Source organism: Hippoglossus hippoglossus, chromosome 13 (genome assembly GCF_009819705.1).
Source record: "Hippoglossus hippoglossus isolate fHipHip1 chromosome 13, fHipHip1.pri, whole genome shotgun sequence".
NCBI lineage: Eukaryota > Metazoa > Chordata > Actinopteri > Pleuronectiformes > Pleuronectidae > Hippoglossus > Hippoglossus hippoglossus.
The window spans coordinates 27,572,914-27,592,341 of NC_047163.1; the positions used below are offsets into that span (position 1 = coordinate 27,572,914).

The 19,428-nt window shown below is 44.0% G+C and overlaps 1 protein-coding gene, 4 non-coding genes and 1 pseudogene across 5 annotated transcripts in view; 1 reads left to right on the plus strand and 5 right to left on the minus strand.

Annotated features, from left to right (window-relative positions):
• LOC117773155 overlaps positions 1-45 on the plus strand; it is a 4,580-nt gene extending 4,535 nt beyond the window's left edge. The window contains exon 7 of the mRNA XM_034604859.1: positions 26-45. Within this exon, the coding sequence (XP_034460750.1) occupies positions 26-45 (20 nt within the window). The remainder of the gene's footprint in view (positions 1-25) is intronic.
• Positions 46-83: 38 nt separating this feature from the next.
• On the minus strand, positions 84-202 carry LOC117773540. The gene has a single exon (XR_004615968.1). It is a non-coding gene; the product is annotated as a 5S ribosomal RNA (ribosomal RNA).
• A 6,595-nt stretch (positions 203-6,797) lies between these two features.
• On the minus strand, positions 6,798-6,917 carry LOC117773541. Its single transcript, XR_004615969.1, has one exon. It is a non-coding gene; the product is annotated as a 5S ribosomal RNA (ribosomal RNA).
• Positions 6,918-7,230: 313 nt separating this feature from the next.
• On the minus strand, positions 7,231-7,349 carry LOC117773542. Its single transcript, XR_004615970.1, has one exon. It is a non-coding gene; the product is annotated as a 5S ribosomal RNA (ribosomal RNA).
• Positions 7,350-13,943: 6,594 nt separating this feature from the next.
• On the minus strand, positions 13,944-14,052 carry LOC117773546 (annotated as a pseudogene).
• A 309-nt stretch (positions 14,053-14,361) lies between these two features.
• On the minus strand, positions 14,362-14,480 carry LOC117773543. The gene has a single exon (XR_004615971.1). It is a non-coding gene; the product is annotated as a 5S ribosomal RNA (ribosomal RNA).
• Between the last annotated feature and the right edge of the window lie 4,948 nt (positions 14,481-19,428).

Below are 19,428 nucleotides of genomic sequence, written 5' to 3' on the forward strand. Positions count from 1 at the left end.
GTGAATCTTTTCTGCTCTTTCTAAGATTTGTCGGCTCTCAAATAGCAGAACTACCCTCTGCTGTTTGCAAAGAGAAGTGAAAAGGCTTACAGCACCTGGTATTCCCAGGAGGTCTCCCATCCAAGTACTAACCAGGTCCGACCCTGGTTAGCTTCCGAGATCAGACGAGATCGGGCGTGTTCAGGGTGGTATGGCCGTAAGCGAAAGTTTCCACCCACAATACCGTATTTATACATGTGAATAAATCAGTGGAAATGTTCACGAAAACAAAATGAAGGTGCAATTTTGTCATAATATTGTGTGACAACCATGGAGTTGTCCTGCTGTGGTGTTGTGCTGGTGTGTATTTCAGGTTCCTGTAGGCGGAGTCAGACCTTAGTAATCAGCAGTGATATGGCACACCTGTGCTGACCAGTATTTAAGAGGGCTGCAGACTGGGCTCTCCCCTCTGTCTGCTCTCTCCTTCACCAGGTCTACCACCACATGGACATGGCAGCCGCAGCATGGCGTTTTGTGGGATTCTTATTTTTATACACACATCCACACACTACAGACAGAACTGATTACCATGTTTACTTAAAGTAAGTTTTCTTTGTAAATAAATACTTCAACTGCTGCAATTTGTGACATTCCTCCTTTCTTGTTACACAACAAGAGCCCATGTGTTACAAGTGGGGGCTCGTCCGGGATCCAGATCCAGGTTTGTTTCTCACTCTTTTGTACTGAGAAAGTTATAGGCCTCTAGTATATTTTCCCCCTGGAATAGTAGTGTTAGTTGTTGCCTGTGTGTCCAGGTTGTGTGATAACTTTAGGGTGTGAATGTAGTACTTTTAGCTTACATCTGTTGTACTAATTGTATTAATTATCAGGCACTAATCAGGAGGAAGTTTGGCTATCAGGTATTAAAACACTACAGTGGTTTTGAAGTGAGGGTCCTCAGTTGGACAAAAGCCAAAGAATTTCAGACATAGCAGAGGATGGTTTATTTAAACAGTTTGTTCCTGGTGTGAGGCATAAAGGGATTTACCTTTGGAGTTACCTTTCCTGGTAGGAATAAGCAACAGTATCTCTCTCGGGGGGCCTGTTGGTTTGTTGTTTTTGTTTGTTGTTTTTGGTGCATAAACATGATTTGACTTTGTGTCTTGGGTACACGTCCATGTCCGTCTGGTGAGTAACAGCATAGCTGGGGCTTTACCTGGTCATTGGTTTTGTGTTTAAAACACCTATCATGAAATGCATGAAGACTAGGGTCCAGAGAATGTAGTTAGCATTGGTTAGGCAGATAGTCAGGGGAGAGGTATTCCAAAGGTGAATTTAAAAAAAAAAATAGTTTTATTAAATAAATAAAGTTACACCAGGTTTTAAACTGTGTTCAGTAAGCCTGGCCTGAACTGGAGGGCAGTGATTTAGTAACTTGGGATTGGGTTTGTCTTCACCAGTTCATTATCTGGGTTTGTTCTTTTGAAAAGATGGCTACCATGGAGGATTTTGTGCAGTGTCCAAGTGTGGAGGTGCTAGGAAAATGTACCAGGAAGCAGTTGCTAAAAATTAGAGCATTATGAAATGGAGCTTCCTAAGAGAGTTCGTAAGGAAGTAATGCACTCCACTTTAAGGGCTCAGTTAGGAAATATCTGTGTTTTGCCAGTGTTACCCCCTTCTGTTTGTTCCAGAGATGAGGTTGTAACTGATGAGGAAGTAGCTGCCAGACCAAGGTGAAAGGGTAGTACAATTTTTTTTTTTGTCTAACTTTGGTGACCTAACATTTGAACAGAAGAAAGAAATTATGTTGCTACATCACCAACAGGAGAGTGAAGCACGCGCCCATGAAGAGCAGGTTCATGCCAGGGAGCAAGAATGGGAGTTTGAACGGTTAAAGGTAACTACTAAGCTGCGTGAGGCTGAACAACAGCATGAGAGGTACAGGTTGGATCTGATTAAAGATGGTAAGGTTTCTCCAGTTTCTCCAACAGTGTCCACAGATAATTTTGATGTAGTTTATAATTTAAGGTTACTACCAAAATTTTGTGAGAAGGATGTGGATACTTTCTTTGGTCTTTTTGAGCGAGTTATGTGCTGTATAGGGGAATGGGTATGCAACTGTTTTCTGCTCCTTTGCATCGTTTTTGGTTGTCTTGCTCTTTAGTGAAGGGGGAGGTGTCCAGGGGAGTCCGGCCATCATTACCTGTTCCAGGAGTGGCGATCATCCTAGGGAATGATCTGGCTGGCAACAGAGTATGGCCTGATCTGCTTCCTTCACTGGTAGCTTGTTCTACACCAGTAGTGAGGGAACCTGCTGACCCAGAGGTATTTCCAGCCTGTGCAGTAACCTGAGCACAGACTGGTAAAGAGAAAAAAAATTGAAGTTATTTCTGAGGATGTTGTGTTGCTGCCTGTTGTTCCTTTGTCTGTCTCTCGTTGTGATTTGATAAACCAGCAGCAAGAGGATCCTTTTCTATTGGAGCTTCTCTCTCAGGTGCGCCCTGTAACAGCAAAGGTGGGTAATTTTACCCAAAGGTTAAATTCCAGTGGTCAAATCGATGTCAGAAAGCCTTTAATGATGTGAATGATGTTTTACCCTGTTAAAAGGTTTTTTGTAGTACTTTTTCTTTACACTTGAGGGTTAAGGGCAGAGGATGTCACACCTTGTTAAAGCCCTATGAGACAAATTGTGATTTGTGAATATGGGCTATAGAAATAAAATTTGATTGATGGAAATCTTTGCTAACTTGTGCTCCTGTGCTTGCAGCTCCACAGTTGGAGAAGCTGTGTTGTTGGCCGGTGGATTAGGTATCGGTAGATAGGTACTTTAACGTCCTGGTAAGCAATTTAAATTTATTGAGTAGTTGTTGATCAGTAGTGTAAAATTGTGAAGTGTCCAAGAACATGTTGCATTTTGATTTAAACATGCTTATAGTTGATACTTCACCAGTGGGACGGTCCTTTGCACTCCACCTATAGGACCCTGTTCTTATGGAGGGGGTGTGACAACCCTGGAGTTGTCCTGCTGTGGTGTTGTGCTGGTGTGTGTTTCAGGTTCCTGTAGGCGGAGTCAGACCTTAGTAATCAGCAGTGATATGGCACACCTGTGCTGACCAGTATTTAAGAGGGCTGCAGACTGGGCTCTCCCCTCTGTCTGCTCTCTCCTTCACCAGGTCTACCACCACATGGACATGGCAGCCGCAGCATGGCGTTTGTGGGATTCTTATTTTTATACACACATCCACACACTACAGACAGAACTGATTACCATGTTTACTTTAAGTTAGTTTTCTTTGTAAATACTTCAACTGCTGCAATTTGTGACCTTCCTCCTTGTTACACAACAAGAGCCAATGTGTAACAATTGCAAGGAAAAAAATCCTTAGAACATTCAATCATTAACTTCAGTAATGTTGTCGAGGTTTAATTTACTGGATTTCCCTTGATACTGAGTAAACTCCCTGCTCTTTCCACCCTCTGCTGTTTGCAAAGAGAAGTGGAAAAAGCTTACAGCACCTGGTATTTCCAGGCAGTCTCCCATCGAAGTACTAACCAGGCCCGACACTGCTTAGCTTACGAGATCGGGCGTGTTTTTTTTCTTTTATTATCAAAAATACATTGCATGTTATACTTTTTTTTACTACTCTGCCCTTACCTATATACATGATTTCTGACTTGTCTATGTTCACTTTTGCCCCTGATGCCCTACCATACAACTCTACACTGTCTAATATCTCCTCCACGCTTTCCATGTCCTTTACTGTTATTGTTGTGTCGTCTGCATACTGATATAATGTGCTCACCTTCCCACCTGGCAACTCTATGCCCTTGATTATTTTTTTCATTCTGCAACCGCAGTGCCGCTAAAGGCTCTGCTGACACAGAGTAAAGGCGAAATACTTGTTTAAACACAGGCTGCATTTTATGTGCTTCCTGCTGCATTCTCTCGCATAGTGCCCCTGGACTCCGCATCTGTGACATGTGAAGTCCGGGCATTCCCTCAATATATGTTCCAGCTGTACACACATCCTGCATACTCTTTCTTGCTTGTCATGGATGACTCTAAAGTATTCCGCACCCAGCGCAGTGTTAAATTTAGCTGAGTACGGCAGTGACTGAACCTGATTATTGAACTTTACCTTGAGAAATCTTGTCCCGTCTGCTACGTTTGTACTTGGCCACATCCGTCTCTTGATTGGTGACGCAGCCGAGACTCCCCAGCCTTGCAGCTTCTCCAGGATCTCCCGATCTTCTACGTAGAACAGCAAGTTGAGAAACGACACCACCATCTCATCGTTGGTCAGCTCCCTGGCGTGTACCCTGGTGTCCCCGATCTTAAATCCTTCCATCAGTCTCTCCTTCCCTCTCGGATGGCTCATTGTCATTTCATACTTATTTGCCAAGATGAAACGGCAGGCCACGAGTCCGCCGCAGAGTTCGCGCGCACACACTTCATAAGCTCCATCGCGCTTATTGAATTTACTCCTATCTCCACATTCACCGTCAGCTTCCTTTCATTCCTCTCCGTCCCGATATTTTCCAAACTCTTTTTCGTTCGTTTTCAGTCTGTTGTCTTGCTCATTTGTCGTTATTCCGTTCCGTGTCCGATCATTATTAAGGTCTGTCATTTTTTAAACAAAAAGCGCCCCAAAAACGGGGGTTTAAAGAGGGAAAATTCCCCCAAACAGTGAAACAGTTATTTAAATGAACTTAGAAAGTCTTTTCTCGTAGAAAAACGAAAGGAGAGGGATGGGGGAAAAAACAAAAAAGGAGAGCAGAGTCACCCGCGGTGCTCCACGTTCTCAATACTCGAATAGTCAGCTGACAGTCACACATTTGCAGTTCAGGGTGGTATGGCCGTAAGCGAATGATTTTTTTTCCACTAGTTCCATATCTGTTTATGATCCTACCGTTTGTGATTCGTGGACTCCTCGTCTGTCTCTGTGGGAGTCACTCCTCTCCCCCGTCTCGTCGTTTCCTCGCCTCCTCTCCTCCCTTGTCTTCAGGTCTCCTTTCTCCTCTCTGTCTTTCTTCCCTTCTGTCGTCTCCTTCCCCGCCGTCCTCTCAGCCGCCGCCCGCTCTCCTCTCTGCATGCCTGCGTCCACCTTCGCAGTCTCCTCCGTTCCTTTCCCTTTTTTTTCCTTTCCATCGTCCCGCTGCACCTCTCCCGTACCTATCGTACTTACCATGCCAGCCACGACTTCCTCCACACTTTCCATGTCCTCTGTGTCTCTCTCCTCACTGCTTCCGCTCTCACTTCCTTCTCGGCTCTCGTCCACCTCCTCACTCTTTTCTTCCTCTGCCTCGCTTTTGTTACATCTGCATTCCTCCATTAGATTCTCACACAGTCCACATCTCTTCTTTCCCCTGCTGCACTCTCTTGCAAAGTGACCCTGAATTCCACATTTATGGCATTGGAATTCAGGGCACTCTCTCAATAGGTGCCCCGGCTGTATACACATCCTACATACCTTTACCTGCTTGTCATGTATGACTCTGAAGTACTCAACCCCCAGCGCTGTGTTGAATTTTGCAGAGTATGGTAGTGATTGCACCTGGTTATTGAATTTTACTTTTAGGAATCTAGTCCCGTCCGCTACATTTGTTCCTGGCCACATCCTTCTTTTAATCTGCGATACAGCCGAGACACCCCAGAAATGTAGTTTCTCAATTATTTCTTTGTCTTCTATATAGTACGGTAGGTTTAGGAACGAGACCACTAGCTCATCATTAACCAGTTCCCTGGCGTGCACCCTGGTCTCTCCTATTTTAAACCCATCCATTAACCTTTCCTTCCCTCTTGGGTGACTCATTGTCACTTCATATTTGTTCTCAGAAATATATCGACAAGCCATCAAGCCGCCACACAGCTCTCGCACACATCTCATTAGTTCCATCGTCGTCGTCTTCACGCACTCACCCTCTATCTCCACATTCACTGTTAATTTCCTCTCATCCCTTTCCATGCTAATGCTTCCTTTGCTCTGCATTATGTTCATATTTCTATCCTCTTTTCTCCCGTTAGTAGCGCCGTCACTACTCCTCCGCTCTGTGTTAGCCTCCGTCATAACGTCGGTACACAAAGTAACAGGCACAGGGACCCCCGTACAGTGCGTCACTGCCACGGGGGGATATACACAATACAAACACAACAATCACAACGCTAACGTCCGGTTGGATGTAAACATAAAAATAAGATAAAGAAAGGTGGAAAATAAAGGTCCGTAGCAGTCACCCGTGGCGCTCTGCTTCCGTGTTTTGGTCGCGATTCTATGACGTTCACTCCGTGGTGCGTTCAGGGCTTGTTCAGGGCTGGTATGGCCGTAAGCGAAGGACTCAACCCACAATACCTTATTTATACATGTGAACCACCACCATCATCAATACTACTGTTGCTTTGTGACTATTGAAACTGGTTTCTATTGTTATTTAATTTTAAGGAAAGAGAAGCCCAAGGTGAAATCTTGTCATAATACTGCAAGAGAAAAATCATTACAATTTTCAATAATTTCCTTCAGAAATAATATCCGGGTTTCACATACTGTTTCTTTTTCTGATGGTGAGTAAACTCCCTGCTCTTTCATCCTTCTCTCCAAATATGACATTTTGAGAATGATATGTTACTATTGCATGAATAAGTAGTGTTTTGACTGTCAAAAGTCATTTGAATGTTTCGCTCTCTTCCTTCAGTGATGATGTGTGTGTTCCATATCCTGTTTTTTCTTTGATGGTGAGTCCACCCTGCTTCTTTCCAAGATGTTTCTCCTGTGAAGCAGCAGCAACAGCACCCTCTTCTGGTTGCAAAGAAAATTCGAAAAAGCTTACAGCACCTGGTATTCCCAGGCGGTCTCCCATCCAAGTACTAACCAGGCCCGACCCTGGTTAGCTTCCGAGATCGGACGAGATCGGGCAGTGTTCAGGGTGGTATGGCCGTAAGCGAAGGACTCAACCCACAATACCTTATTTATACATGTGAACCACCATCATCATCAATACTACTGTTGCTTCGTGACTATTGAAACTTGGTTTCTATTGTTATTTAATTTTAAGGAAAGAGAAGCCCAAGGTGAAATTTGTCATAATACTGCAAGAGAAAAATCATTACAATTTTCAATAATTTCCTTCAGAAATAATATCCGGGTTTCACATACTGTTTCTTTTTCTGATGGTGAATCTTTTCTGCTCTTTCTAAGATTTGTCGGCTCTCAAATAGCAGAACTACCCTCTGCTGTTTGCAAAGAGAAGTGAAAAGGCTTACAGCACCTGGTATTCCCAGGCAGTCTCCCATCCAAGTACTAACCAGGTCCGACCCTGCTTAGCTTCCGAGATCAGACGAGATCGGGCGTGTTCAGGTTGGTATGGCCGTAAGCGAAAGTTTCCACCCACAATACCGTATTTATACATGTGAATAAATCAGTGGAAATGTTCACGAAAACAAAATGAAGGTGCAATTTTGTCATAATATTGTGTGACAACCATGGAGTTGTCCTGCTGTGGTGTTGTGCTGGTGTGTATTTCAGGTTCCTGTAGGCGGAGTCAGACCTTAGTAATCAGCAGTGATATGGCACACCTGTGCTGACCAGTATTTAAGAGGGCTGCAGACTGGGCTCTCCCCTCTGTCTGCTCTCTCCTTCACCAGGTCTACCACCACATGGACATGGCAGCCGCAGCATGGCGTTTGTGGGATTCTTATTTTTATACACACATCCACACACTACAGACAGAACTGATTACCATGTTTACTTAAAGTAAGTTTTCTTTGTAAATAAATACTTCAACTGCTGCAATTTGTGACATTCCTCCTTTCTTGTTACACAACAAGAGCCCATGTGTTACAAGTGGGGGCTCGTCCGGGATCCAGATCCAGGTTTGTTTCTCACTCTTTTGTACTGAGAAAGTTATAGGCCTCTAGTATATTTTCCCCCTGGAATAGTAGTGTTAGTTGTTGCCTGTGTGTCCAGGTTGTGTGATAACTTTAGGGTGTGAATGTAGTACTTTTAGCTTACATCTGTTGTACTAATTGTATTAATTATCAGGCACTAATCAGGAGGAAGTTTGGCTATCAGGTATTAAAACACTACAGTGGTTTTGAAGTGAGGGTCCTCAGTTGGACAAAAGCCAAAGAATTTCAGACATAGCAGAGGATGGTTTATTTAAACAGTTTGTTCCTGGTGTGAGGCATAAAGGGATTTACCTTTGGAGTTACCTTTCCTGGTAGGAATAAGCAACAGTATCTCTCTCGGGGGGCCTGTTGGTTTGTTGTTTTTGTTTGTTGTTTTTGGTGCATAAACATGATTTGACTTTGTGTCTTGGGTACACGTCCATGTCTGTCTGGTGAGTAACAGCATAGCTGGGGCTTTACCTGGTCATTGGTTTTGTGTTTAAAACACCTATCATGAAATGCATGAAGACTAGGGTCCAGAGAATGTAGTTAGCATTGGTTAGGCAGATAGTCAGGGGAGAGGTATTCCAAAGGTGAATTTAAAAAAAAAAATAGTTTTATTAAATAAATAAAGTTACACCAGGTTTTAAACTGTGTTCAGTAAGCCTGGCCTGAACTGGAGGGCAGTGATTTAGTAACTTGGGATTGGCTTTGTCTTCACCAGTTCATTATCTGGGTTTGTTCTTTTGAAAAGATGGCTACCATGGAGGATTTTGTGCAGTGTCCAAGTGTGGAGGTGCTAGGAAAATGTACCAGGAAGCAGTTGCTAAAAATTAGAGCATTATGAAATGGAGCTTCCTAAGAGAGTTCGTAAGGAAGTAATGCACTCCACTTTAAGGGCTCAGTTAGGAAATATCTGTGTTTTGCCAGTGTTACCCCCTTCTGTTTGTTCCAGAGATGAGGTTGTAACTGATGAGGAAGTAGCTGCCAGACCAAGGTGAAAGGGTAGTACAATTTTTTTTTTTTGTCTAACTTTGGCGACCTAACATTTGAACAGAAGAAAGAAATTATGTTGCTACATCACCAACAGGAGAGTGAAGCACGCGCCCATGAAGAGCAGGTTCATGCCAGGGAGCAAGAATGGGAGTTTGAACGGTTAAAGGTAACTACTAAGCTGCGTGAGGCTGAACAACAGCATGAGAGGTACAGGTTGGATCTGATTAAAGATGGTAAGGTTTCTCCAGTTTCTCCAACAGTGTCCACAGATAATTTTGATGTAGTTTATAATTTAAGGTTACTACCAAAATTTGTGAGAAGGATGTGGATACTTTCTTTGGTCTTTTTGAGCGAGTTGTGTGCTGTATAGGGGAATGGGTATGCAACTGTTTTCTGCTCCTTTGCATCGTTTTTGGTTGTCTTGCTCTTTAGTGAAGGGGGAGGTGTCCAGGGGAGTCCGGCCATCATTACCTGTTCCAGGAGTGGCGATCATCCTAGGGAATGATCTGGCTGGCAACAGAGTATGGCCTGATCTGCTTCCTTCACTGGTAGCTTGTTCTACACCAGTAGTGAGGGAACCTGCTGACCCAGAGGTATTTCCAGCCTGTGCAGTAACCTGAGCACAGACTGGTAAAGAGAAAAAAAATTGAAGTTATTTCTGAGGATGTTGTGTTGCTGCCTGTTGTTCCTTTGTCTGTCTCTCGTTGTGATTTGATAAACCAGCAGCAAGAGGATCCTTTTCTATTGGAGCTTCTCTCTCAGGTGCGCCCTGTAACAGCAAAGGTGGGTAATTTTACCCAAAGGTTAAATTCCAGTGGTCAAATCGATGTCAGAAAGCCTTTAATGATGTGAATGATGTTTTACCCTGTTAAAAGGTTTTTTGTAGTACTTTTTCTTTACACTTGAGGGTTAAGGGCAGAGGATGTCACACCTTGTTAAAGCCCTATGAGACAAATTGTGATTTGTGAATATGGGCTATAGAAATAAAATTTGATTGATGGAAATCTTTGCTAACTTGTGCTCCTGTGCTTGCAGCTCCACAGTTGGAGAAGCTGTGTTGTTGGCCGGTGGATTAGGTATCGGTAGATAGGTACTTTAACGTCCTGGTAAGCAATTTAAATTTATTGAGTAGTTGTTGATCAGTAGTGTAAAATTGTGAAGTGTCCAAGAACATGTTGCATTTTGATTTAAACATGCTTATAGTTGATACTTCACCAGTGGGACGGTCCTTTGCACTCCACCTATAGGACCCTGTTCTTATGGAGGGGGTGTGACAACCCTGGAGTTGTCCTGCTGTGGTGTTGTGCTGGTGTGTGTTTCAGGTTCCTGTAGGCGGAGTCAGACCTTAGTAATCAGCAGTGATATGGCACACCTGTGCTGACCAGTATTTAAGAGGGCTGCAGACTGGGCTCTCCCCTCTGTCTGCTCTCTCCTTCACCAGGTCTACCACCACATGGACATGGCAGCCGCAGCATGGCGTTTGTGGGATTCTTATTTTTATACACACATCCACACACTACAGACAGAACTGATTACCATGTTTACTTTAAGTTAGTTTTCTTTGTAAATACTTCAACTGCTGCAATTTGTGACCTTCCTCCTTGTTACACAACAAGAGCCAATGTGTAACAATTGCAAGGAAAAAAATCCTTAGAACATTCAATCATTAACTTCAGTAATGTTGTCGAGGTTTAATTTACTGGATTTCCCTTGATACTGAGTAAACTCCCTGCTCTTTCCACCCTCTGCTGTTTGCAAAGAGAAGTGGAAAAAGCTTACAGCACCTGGTATTTCCAGGCAGTCTCCCATCGAAGTACTAACCAGGCCCGACACTGCTTAGCTTACGAGATCGGGCGTGTTTTTTTTCTTTTATTATCAAAAATACATTGCATGTTATACTTTTTTTTACTACTCTGCCCTTACCTATATACATGATTTCTGACTTGTCTATGTTCACTTTTGCCCCTGATGCCCTACCATACAACTCTACACTGTCTAATATCTCCTCCACGCTTTCCATGTCCTTTACTGTTATTGTTGTGTCGTCTGCATACTGATATAATGTGCTCACCTTCCCACCTGGCAACTCTATGCCCTTGATTATTTTTTTCATTCTGCAACCACAGTGCCGCTAAAGGCTCTGCTGACACAGAGTAAAGGCGAAATACTTGTTTAAACACAGGCTGCATTTTATGTGCTTCCTGCTGCATTCTCTCGCATAGTGCCCCTGGACTCCGCATCTGTGACATGTGAAGTCCGGGCATTCCCTCAATATATGTTCCAGCTGTACACACATCCTGCATACTCTTTCTTGCTTGTCATGGATGACTCTAAAGTATTCCGCACCCAGCGCAGTGTTAAATTTAGCTGAGTACGGCAGTGACTGAACCTGATTATTGAACTTTACCTTGAGAAATCTTGTCCCGTCTGCTACGTTTGTACTTGGCCACATCCGTCTCTTGATTGGTGACGCAGCCGAGACTCCCCAGCCTTGCAGCTTCTCCAGGATCTCCCGATCTTCTACGTAGAACAGCAAGTTGAGAAACGACACCACCATCTCATCGTTGGTCAGCTCCCTGGCGTGTACCCTGGTGTCCCCGATCTTAAATCCTTCCATCAGTCTCTCCTTCCCTCTCGGATGGCTCATTGTCATTTCATACTTATTTGCCAAGATGAAACGGCAGGCCACGAGTCCGCCGCAGAGTTCGCGCGCACACACTTCATAAGCTCCATCGCGCTTATTGAATTTACTCCTATCTCCACATTCACCGTCAGCTTCCTTTCATTCCTCTCCGTCCCGATATTTTCCAAACTCTTTTTCGTTCGTTTTCAGTCTGTTGTCTTGCTCATTTGTCGTTATTCCGTTCCGTGTCCGATCATTATTAAGGTCTGTCATTTTTTAAACAAAAAGCGCCCCAAAAACGGGGGTTTAAAGAGGGAAAATTCCCCCAAACAGTGAAACAGTTATTTAAATGAACTTAGAAAGTCTTTTCTCGTAGAAAAACGAAAGGAGAGGGATGGGGGAAAAAACAAAAAAGGAGAGCAGAGTCACCCGCGGTGCTCCACGTTCTCAATACTCGAATAGTCAGCTGACAGTCACACATTTGCAGTTCAGGGTGGTATGGCCGTAAGCGAATGATTTTTTTTCCACTAGTTCCATATCTGTTTATGATCCTACCGTTTGTGATTCGTGGGACTCCTCGTCTGTCTCTGTGGGAGTCACTCCTCTCCCCCGTCTCGTCGTTTCCTCGCCTCCTCTCCTCCCTTGTCTTCAGGTCTCCTTTCTCCTCTCTGTCTTTCTTCCCTTCTGTCGTCTCCTTCCCCGCCGTCCTCTCAGCCGCCGCCCGCTCTCCTCTCTGCATGCCTGCGTCCACCTTCGCAGTCTCCTCCGTTCCTTTCCCTTTTTTTTCCTTTCCATCGTCCCGCTGCACCTCTCCCGTACCTGTCGTACTTACCATGCCAGCCACGACTTCCTCCACACTTTCCATGTCCTCTGTGTCTCTCTCCTCACTGCTTCCGCTCTCACTTCCTTCTCGGCTCTCGTCCACCTCCTCACTCTTTTCTTCCTCTGCCTCGCTTTTGTTACATCTGCATTCCTCCATTAGATTCTCACACAGTCCACATCTCTTCTTTCCCCTGCTGCACTCTCTTGCAAAGTGACCCTGAATTCCACATTTATGGCACTGGAATTCAGGGCACTCTCTCAATAGGTGCCCCGGCTGTATACACATCCTACATACCTTAACCTGCTTGTCATGTATGACTCTGAAGTACTCGACCCCCAGCGCTGTGTTGAACTTTGCAGAGTATGGTAGTGATTGCACCTGGTTATTGAATTTTACTTTTAAGAATCTAGTCCCGTCCGCTACATTTGTTCCTGGCCACATCCTTCTTTTAATCTGCGATACAGCCGAGACACCCCAGTAATGTAGTTTCTCAATAATTTCTTTGTCTTCTATATAGTACGGTAGGTTCAGGAACGAGACCACTAGCTCATCATTAACCAGTTCCCTGGCATGCACCCTGGTCTCTCCTATTTTGAACCCATCCATTAACCTGTCCTTCCCTCTTGGGTGACTCATTGTCACTTCGTATTTGTTTTCAGCAATATATCGACATGCCATCAAGCCGCCACACAGCTCTCGCACACACCTCATTAGTTCCATCGTCGTCGTCTTCACGCACTCACCCTCTATCTCCACATTAACAGTTAGTTTCCTCTCATCCCTTTCCATGCTAATGCTTCCTTTGCTCTGCATTATGTTCATATTTCTGTCCTCTTTTCTCCCGTTAGTAACGCCGTCACTAGTCCTCCGCTCCGTGTTAGCCTCCGTCATAACGTCGGTACACAAAGGAAAAGGCACAGGGACCCCCGTACAGTGCGTCACTGCCACGGGGGGATATACACAATACAAACACAACAATCACAACGCTAACGTCCGGTTGGATGTAAACATAAAAATAAGAGAAAGAAAGGTGGAAAATAAAGGTCCGTAGCAGTCACCCGTGGCGCTCTGCTTCCGTGTTATGGTCGCGATTCAATGACGTTCACTCCGTGGTGCGTTCAGGGCTTGTTCAGGCGGTATGGCCGTAAGCGAAGGACTCAACCCACAATACCTTATTTATACATGTGAACCACCACCATCATCAATACTACTGTTGCTTTGTGACTATTGAAACTTGGTGTCTATTGTTATTTAATTTTAAGGAAAGAGAAGCCCAAGGTGAAATCTTGTCATAATACTGCAAGAGAAAAATCATTACAATTTTCAATAATTTCCTTCAGAAATAATATCCGGGTTTCACATACTGTTTCTTTTTCTGATGGTGAGTAAACTCCCTGCTCTTTCATCCTTCTCTCCAAATATGACATTTTGAGAATGATATGTTACTATTGCATGAATGAAGTAGTGTTTTGACTGTCAAAAGTCATTTGAATGTTTCGCTCTCTTCCTTCAGTGATGATGTGTGTGTTCCATATCCTGTTTTTTCTTTGATGGTGAGTCCACCCTGCTCTTTCCAAGATGTTTCTCCTGTGAAGCAGCAGCAACAGCACCCTCTGCTGGTTGCAAAGAAAATTCGAAAAAGCTTACAGCACCTGGTATTCCCAGGCGGTCTCCCATCCAAGTACTAACCAGGCCCGACCCTGGTTAGCTTCCGAGATCGGGCGTGTTCAGGGTGGTATGGCCGTAAGCGAAGGACTCAACCCACAATACCTTATTTATACAAGTGAACCATCATCATCAATACTACTGTTGCTTCGTGACTATTGAAACTTGGTTTCTATTGTTATTTAATTTTAAGGAAAGAGAAGCCCAAGGTGAAATTGTCATAATACTGCAAGAGAAAAATCATTACAATTTTCAATAATTTCCTTCAGAAATAATATCCGGGTTTCACATACTGTTTCTTTTTCTGATGGTGAATCTTTTCTGCTCTTTCTAAGATTTGTCGGCTCTCAAATAGCAGAACTACCCTCTGCTGTTTGCAAAGAGAAGTGAAAAGGCTTACAGCACCTGGTATTCCCAGGCAGTCTCCCATCCAAGTACTAACCAGGTCCGACCCTGCTTAGCATCCGAGATCAGACGAGATCGGGCGTGTTCAGGTTGGTATGGCCGTAAGCGAAAGTTTCCACCCACAATACCGTATTTATACATGTGAATAAATCAGGGGAAATGTTCACGAAAACAAAATGAAGGTGCAATTTTGTCATAATATTGTGTGACAACCATGGAGTTGTCCTGCTGTGGTGTTGTGCTGGTGTGTATTTCAGGTTCCTGTAGGCGGAGTCAGACCTTAGTAATCAGCAGTGATATGGCACACCTGTGCTGACCAGTATTTAAGAGGGCTGCAGACTGGGCTCTCCCCTCTGTCTGCTCTCTCCTTCACCAGGTCTACCACCACATGGACATGGCAGCCGCAGCATGGCGTTTGTGGGATTCTTATTTTTATACACACATCCACACACTACAGACAGAACTGATTACCATGTTTACTTAAAGTAAGTTTTCTTTGTAAATAAATACTTCAACTGCTGCAATTTGTGACATTCCTCCTTTCTTGTTACACAACAAGAGCCCATGTGTTACAAGTGGGGGCTCGTCCGGGATCCAGATCCAGGTTTGTTTCTCACTCTTTTGTACTGAGAAAGTTATAGGCCTCTAGTATATTTTCCCCCTGGAATAGTAGTGTTAGTTGTTGCCTGTGTGTCCAGGTTGTGTGATAACTTTAGGGTGTGAATGTAGTACTTTTAGCTTACATCTGTTGTACTAATTGTATTAATTATCAGGCACTAATCAGGAGGAAGTTTGGCTATCAGGTATTAAAACACTACAGTGGTTTTGAAGTGAGGGTCCTCAGTTGGACAAAAGCCAAAGAATTTCAGACATAGCAGAGGATGGTTTATTTAAACAGTTTGTTCCTGGTGTGAGGCATAAAGGGATTTACCTTTGGAGTTACCTTTCCTGGTAGGAATAAGCAACAGTATCTCTCTCGGGGGGCCTGTTGGTTTGTTGTTTTTGTTTGTTGTTTTTGGTGCATAAACATGATTTGACTTTGTGTCTTGGGTACACGTCCATGTCTGTCTGGTGAGTAACAGCATAGCTGGGGCTTTACCTGGTCATTGGTTTTGTGTTTAAAACACCTATCATGAAATGCATGAAGACTAGGGTCCAGAGAATGTAGTTAGCATTGGTTAGGCAGATAGTCAGGGGAGAGGTATTCCAAAGGTGAATTTAAAAAAAAAAATAGTTTTATTAAATAAATAAAGTTACACCAGGTTTTAAACTGTGTTCAGTAAGCCTGGCCTGAACTGGAGGGCAGTGATTTAGTAACTTGGGATTGGCTTTGTCTTCACCAGTTCATTATCTGGGTTTGTTCTTTTGAAAAGATGGCTACCATGGAGGATTTTGTGCAGTGTCCAAGTGTGGAGGTGCTAGGAAAATGTACCAGGAAGCAGTTGCTAAAAATTAGAGCATTATGAAATGGAGCTTCCTAAGAGAGTTCGTAAGGAAGTAATGCACTCCACTTTAAGGGCTCAGTTAGGAAATATCTGTGTTTTGCCAGTGTTACCCCCTTCTGTTTGTTCCAGAGATGAGGTTGTAACTGATGAGGAAGTAGCTGCCAGACCAAGGTGAAAGGGTAGTACAATTTTTTTTTTTTGTCTAACTTTGGCGACCTAACATTTGAACAGAAGAAAGAAATTATGTTGCTACATCACCAACAGGAGAGTGAAGCACGCGCCCATGAAGAGCAGGTTCATGCCAGGGAGCAAGAATGGGAGTTTGAACGGTTAAAGGTAACTACTAAGCTGCGTGAGGCTGAACAACAGCATGAGAGGTACAGGTTGGATCTGATTAAAGATGGTAAGGTTTCTCCAGTTTCTCCAACAGTGTCCACAGATAATTTTGATGTAGTTTATAATTTAAGGTTACTACCAAAATTGTGAGAAGGATGTGGATACTTTCTTTGGTCTTTTTGAGCGAGTTGTGTGCTGTATAGGGGAATGGGTATGCAACTGTTTTCTGCTCCTTTGCATCGTTTTTGGTTGTCTTGCTCTTTAGTGAAGGGGGAGGTGTCCAGGGGAGTCCGGCCATCATTACCTGTTCCAGGAGTGGCGATCATCCTAGGGAATGATCTGGCTGGCAACAGAGTATGGCCTGATCTGCTTCCTTCACTGGTAGCTTGTTCTACACCAGTAGTGAGGGAACCTGCTGACCCAGAGGTATTTCCAGCCTGTGCAGTAACCTGAGCACAGACTGGTAAAGAGAAAAAAAATTGAAGTTATTTCTGAGGATGTTGTGTTGCTGCCTGTTGTTCCTTTGTCTGTCTCTCGTTGTGATTTGATAAACCAGCAGCAAGAGGATCCTTTTCTATTGGAGCTTCTCTCTCAGGTGCGCCCTGTAACAGCAAAGGTGGGTAATTTTACCCAAAGGTTAAATTCCAGTGGTCAAATCGATGTCAGAAAGCCTTTAATGATGTGAATGATGTTTTACCCTGTTAAAAGGTTTTTTGTAGTACTTTTTCTTTACACTTGAGGGTTAAGGGCAGAGGATGTCACACCTTGTTAAAGCCCTATGAGACAAATTGTGATTTGTGAATATGGGCTATAGAAATAAAATTTGATTGATGGAAATCTTTGCTAACTTGTGCTCCTGTGCTTGCAGCTCCACAGTTGGAGAAGCTGTGTTGTTGGCCGGTGGATTAGGTATCGGTAGATAGGTACTTTAACGTCCTGGTAAGCAATTTAAATTTATTGAGTAGTTGTTGATCAGTAGTGTAAAATTGTGAAGTGTCCAAGAACATGTTGCATTTTGATTTAAACATGCTTATAGTTGATACTTCACCAGTGGGACGGTCCTTTGCACTCCACCTATAGGACCCTGTTCTTATGGAGGGGGTGTGACAACCCTGGAGTTGTCCTGCTGTGGTGTTGTGCTGGTGTGTGTTTCAGGTTCCTGTAGGCGGAGTCAGACCTTAGTAATCAGCAGTGATATGGCACACCTGTGCTGACCAGTATTTAAGAGGGCTGCAGACTGGGCTCTCCCCTCTGTCTGCTCTCTCCTTCACCAGGTCTACCACCACATGGACATGGCAGCCGCAGCATGGCGTTTGTGGGATTCTTATTTTTATACACACATCCACACACTACAGACAGAACTGATTACCATGTTTACTTTAAGTTAGTTTTCTTTGTAAATACTTCAACTGCTGCAATTTGTGACCTTCCTCCTTGTTACACAACAAGAGCCAATGTGTAACAATTGCAAGGAAAAAAATCCTTAGAACATTCAATCATTAACTTCAGTAATGTTGTCGAGGTTTAATTTACTGGATTTCCCTTGATACTGAGTAAACTCCCTGCTCTTTCCACCCTCTGCTGTTTGCAAAGAGAAGTGGAAAAAGCTTACAGCACCTGGTATTTCCAGGCAGTCTCCCATCGAAGTACTAACCAGGCCCGACACTGCTTAGCTTACGAGATCGGGCGTGTTTTTTTTCTTTTATTATCAAAAATACATTGCATGTTATACTTTTTTTTACTACTCTGCCCTTACCTATATACATGATTTCTGACTTGTCTATGTTCACTTTTGCCCCTGATGCCCTACCATACAACTCTACACTGTCTAATATCTCCTCCACGCTTTCCATGTCCTTTACTGTTATTGTTGTGTCGTCTGCATACTGATATAATGTGCTCACCTTCCCACCTGGCAACTCTATGCCCTTGATTATTTTTTTCATTCTGCAACCACAGTGCCGCTAAAGGCTCTGCTGACACAGAGTAAAGGCGAAATACTTGTTTAAACACAGGCTGCATTTTATGTGCTTCCTGCTGCATTCTCTCGCATAGTGCCCCTGGACTCCGCATCTGTGACATGTGAAGTCCGGGCATTCCCTCAATATATGTTCCAGCTGTACACACATCCTGCATACTCTTTCTTGCTTGTCATGGATGACTCTAAAGTATTCCGCACCCAGCGCAGTGTTAAATTTAGCTGAGTACGGCAGTGACTGAACCTGATTATTGAACTTTACCTTGAGAAATCTTGTCCCGTCTGCTACGTTTGTACTTGGCCACATCCGTCTCTTGATTGGTGACGCAGCCGAGACTCCCCAGCCTTGCAGCTTCTCCAGGATCTCCCGATCTTCTACGTAGAACAGCAAGTTGAGAAACGACACCACCATCTCATCGTTGGTCAGCTCCCTGGCGTGTACCCTGGTGTCCCCGATCTTAAATCCTTCCATCAGTCTCTCCTTCCCTCTCGGATGGCTCATTGTCATTTCATACTTATTTGCCAAGATGAAACGGCAGGCCACGAGTCCGCCGCAGAGTTCGCGCGCACACACTTCATAAGCTCCATCGCGCTTATTGAATTTACTCCTATCTCCACATTCACCGTCAGCTTCCTTTCATTCCTCTCCGTCCCGATATTTTCCAAACTCTTTTTCGTTCGTTTTCAGTCTGTTGTCTTGCTCATTTGTCGTTATTCCGTTCCGTGTCCGATCATTATTAAGGTCTGTCATTTTTTAAACAAAAAGCGCCCCAAAAACGGGGGTTTAAAGAGGGAAAATTCCCCCAAACAGTGAAACAGTTATTTAAATGAACTTAGAAAGTCTTTTCTCGTAGAAAAACGAAAGGAGAGGGATGGGGGAAAAAACAAAAAAGGAGAGCAGAGTCACCCGCGGTGCTCCACGTTCTCAATACTCGAATAGTCAGCTGACAGTCACACATTTGCAGTTCAGGGTGGTATGGCCGTAAGCGAATGATTTTTTTTCCACTAGTTCCATATCTGTTTATGATCCTACCGTTTGTGATTCGTGGGACTCCTCGTCTGTCTCTGTGGGAGTCACTCCTCTCCCCCGTCTCGTCGTTTCCTCGCCTCCTCTCCTCCCTTGTCTTCAGGTCTCCTTTCTCCTCTCTGTCTTTCTTCCCTTCTGTCGTCTCCTTCCCCGCCGTCCTCTCAGCCGCCGCCCGCTCTCCTCTCTGCATGCCTGCGTCCACCTTCGCAGTCTCCTCCGTTCCTTTCCCTTTTTTTTCCTTTCCATCGTCCCGCTGCACCTCTCCCGTA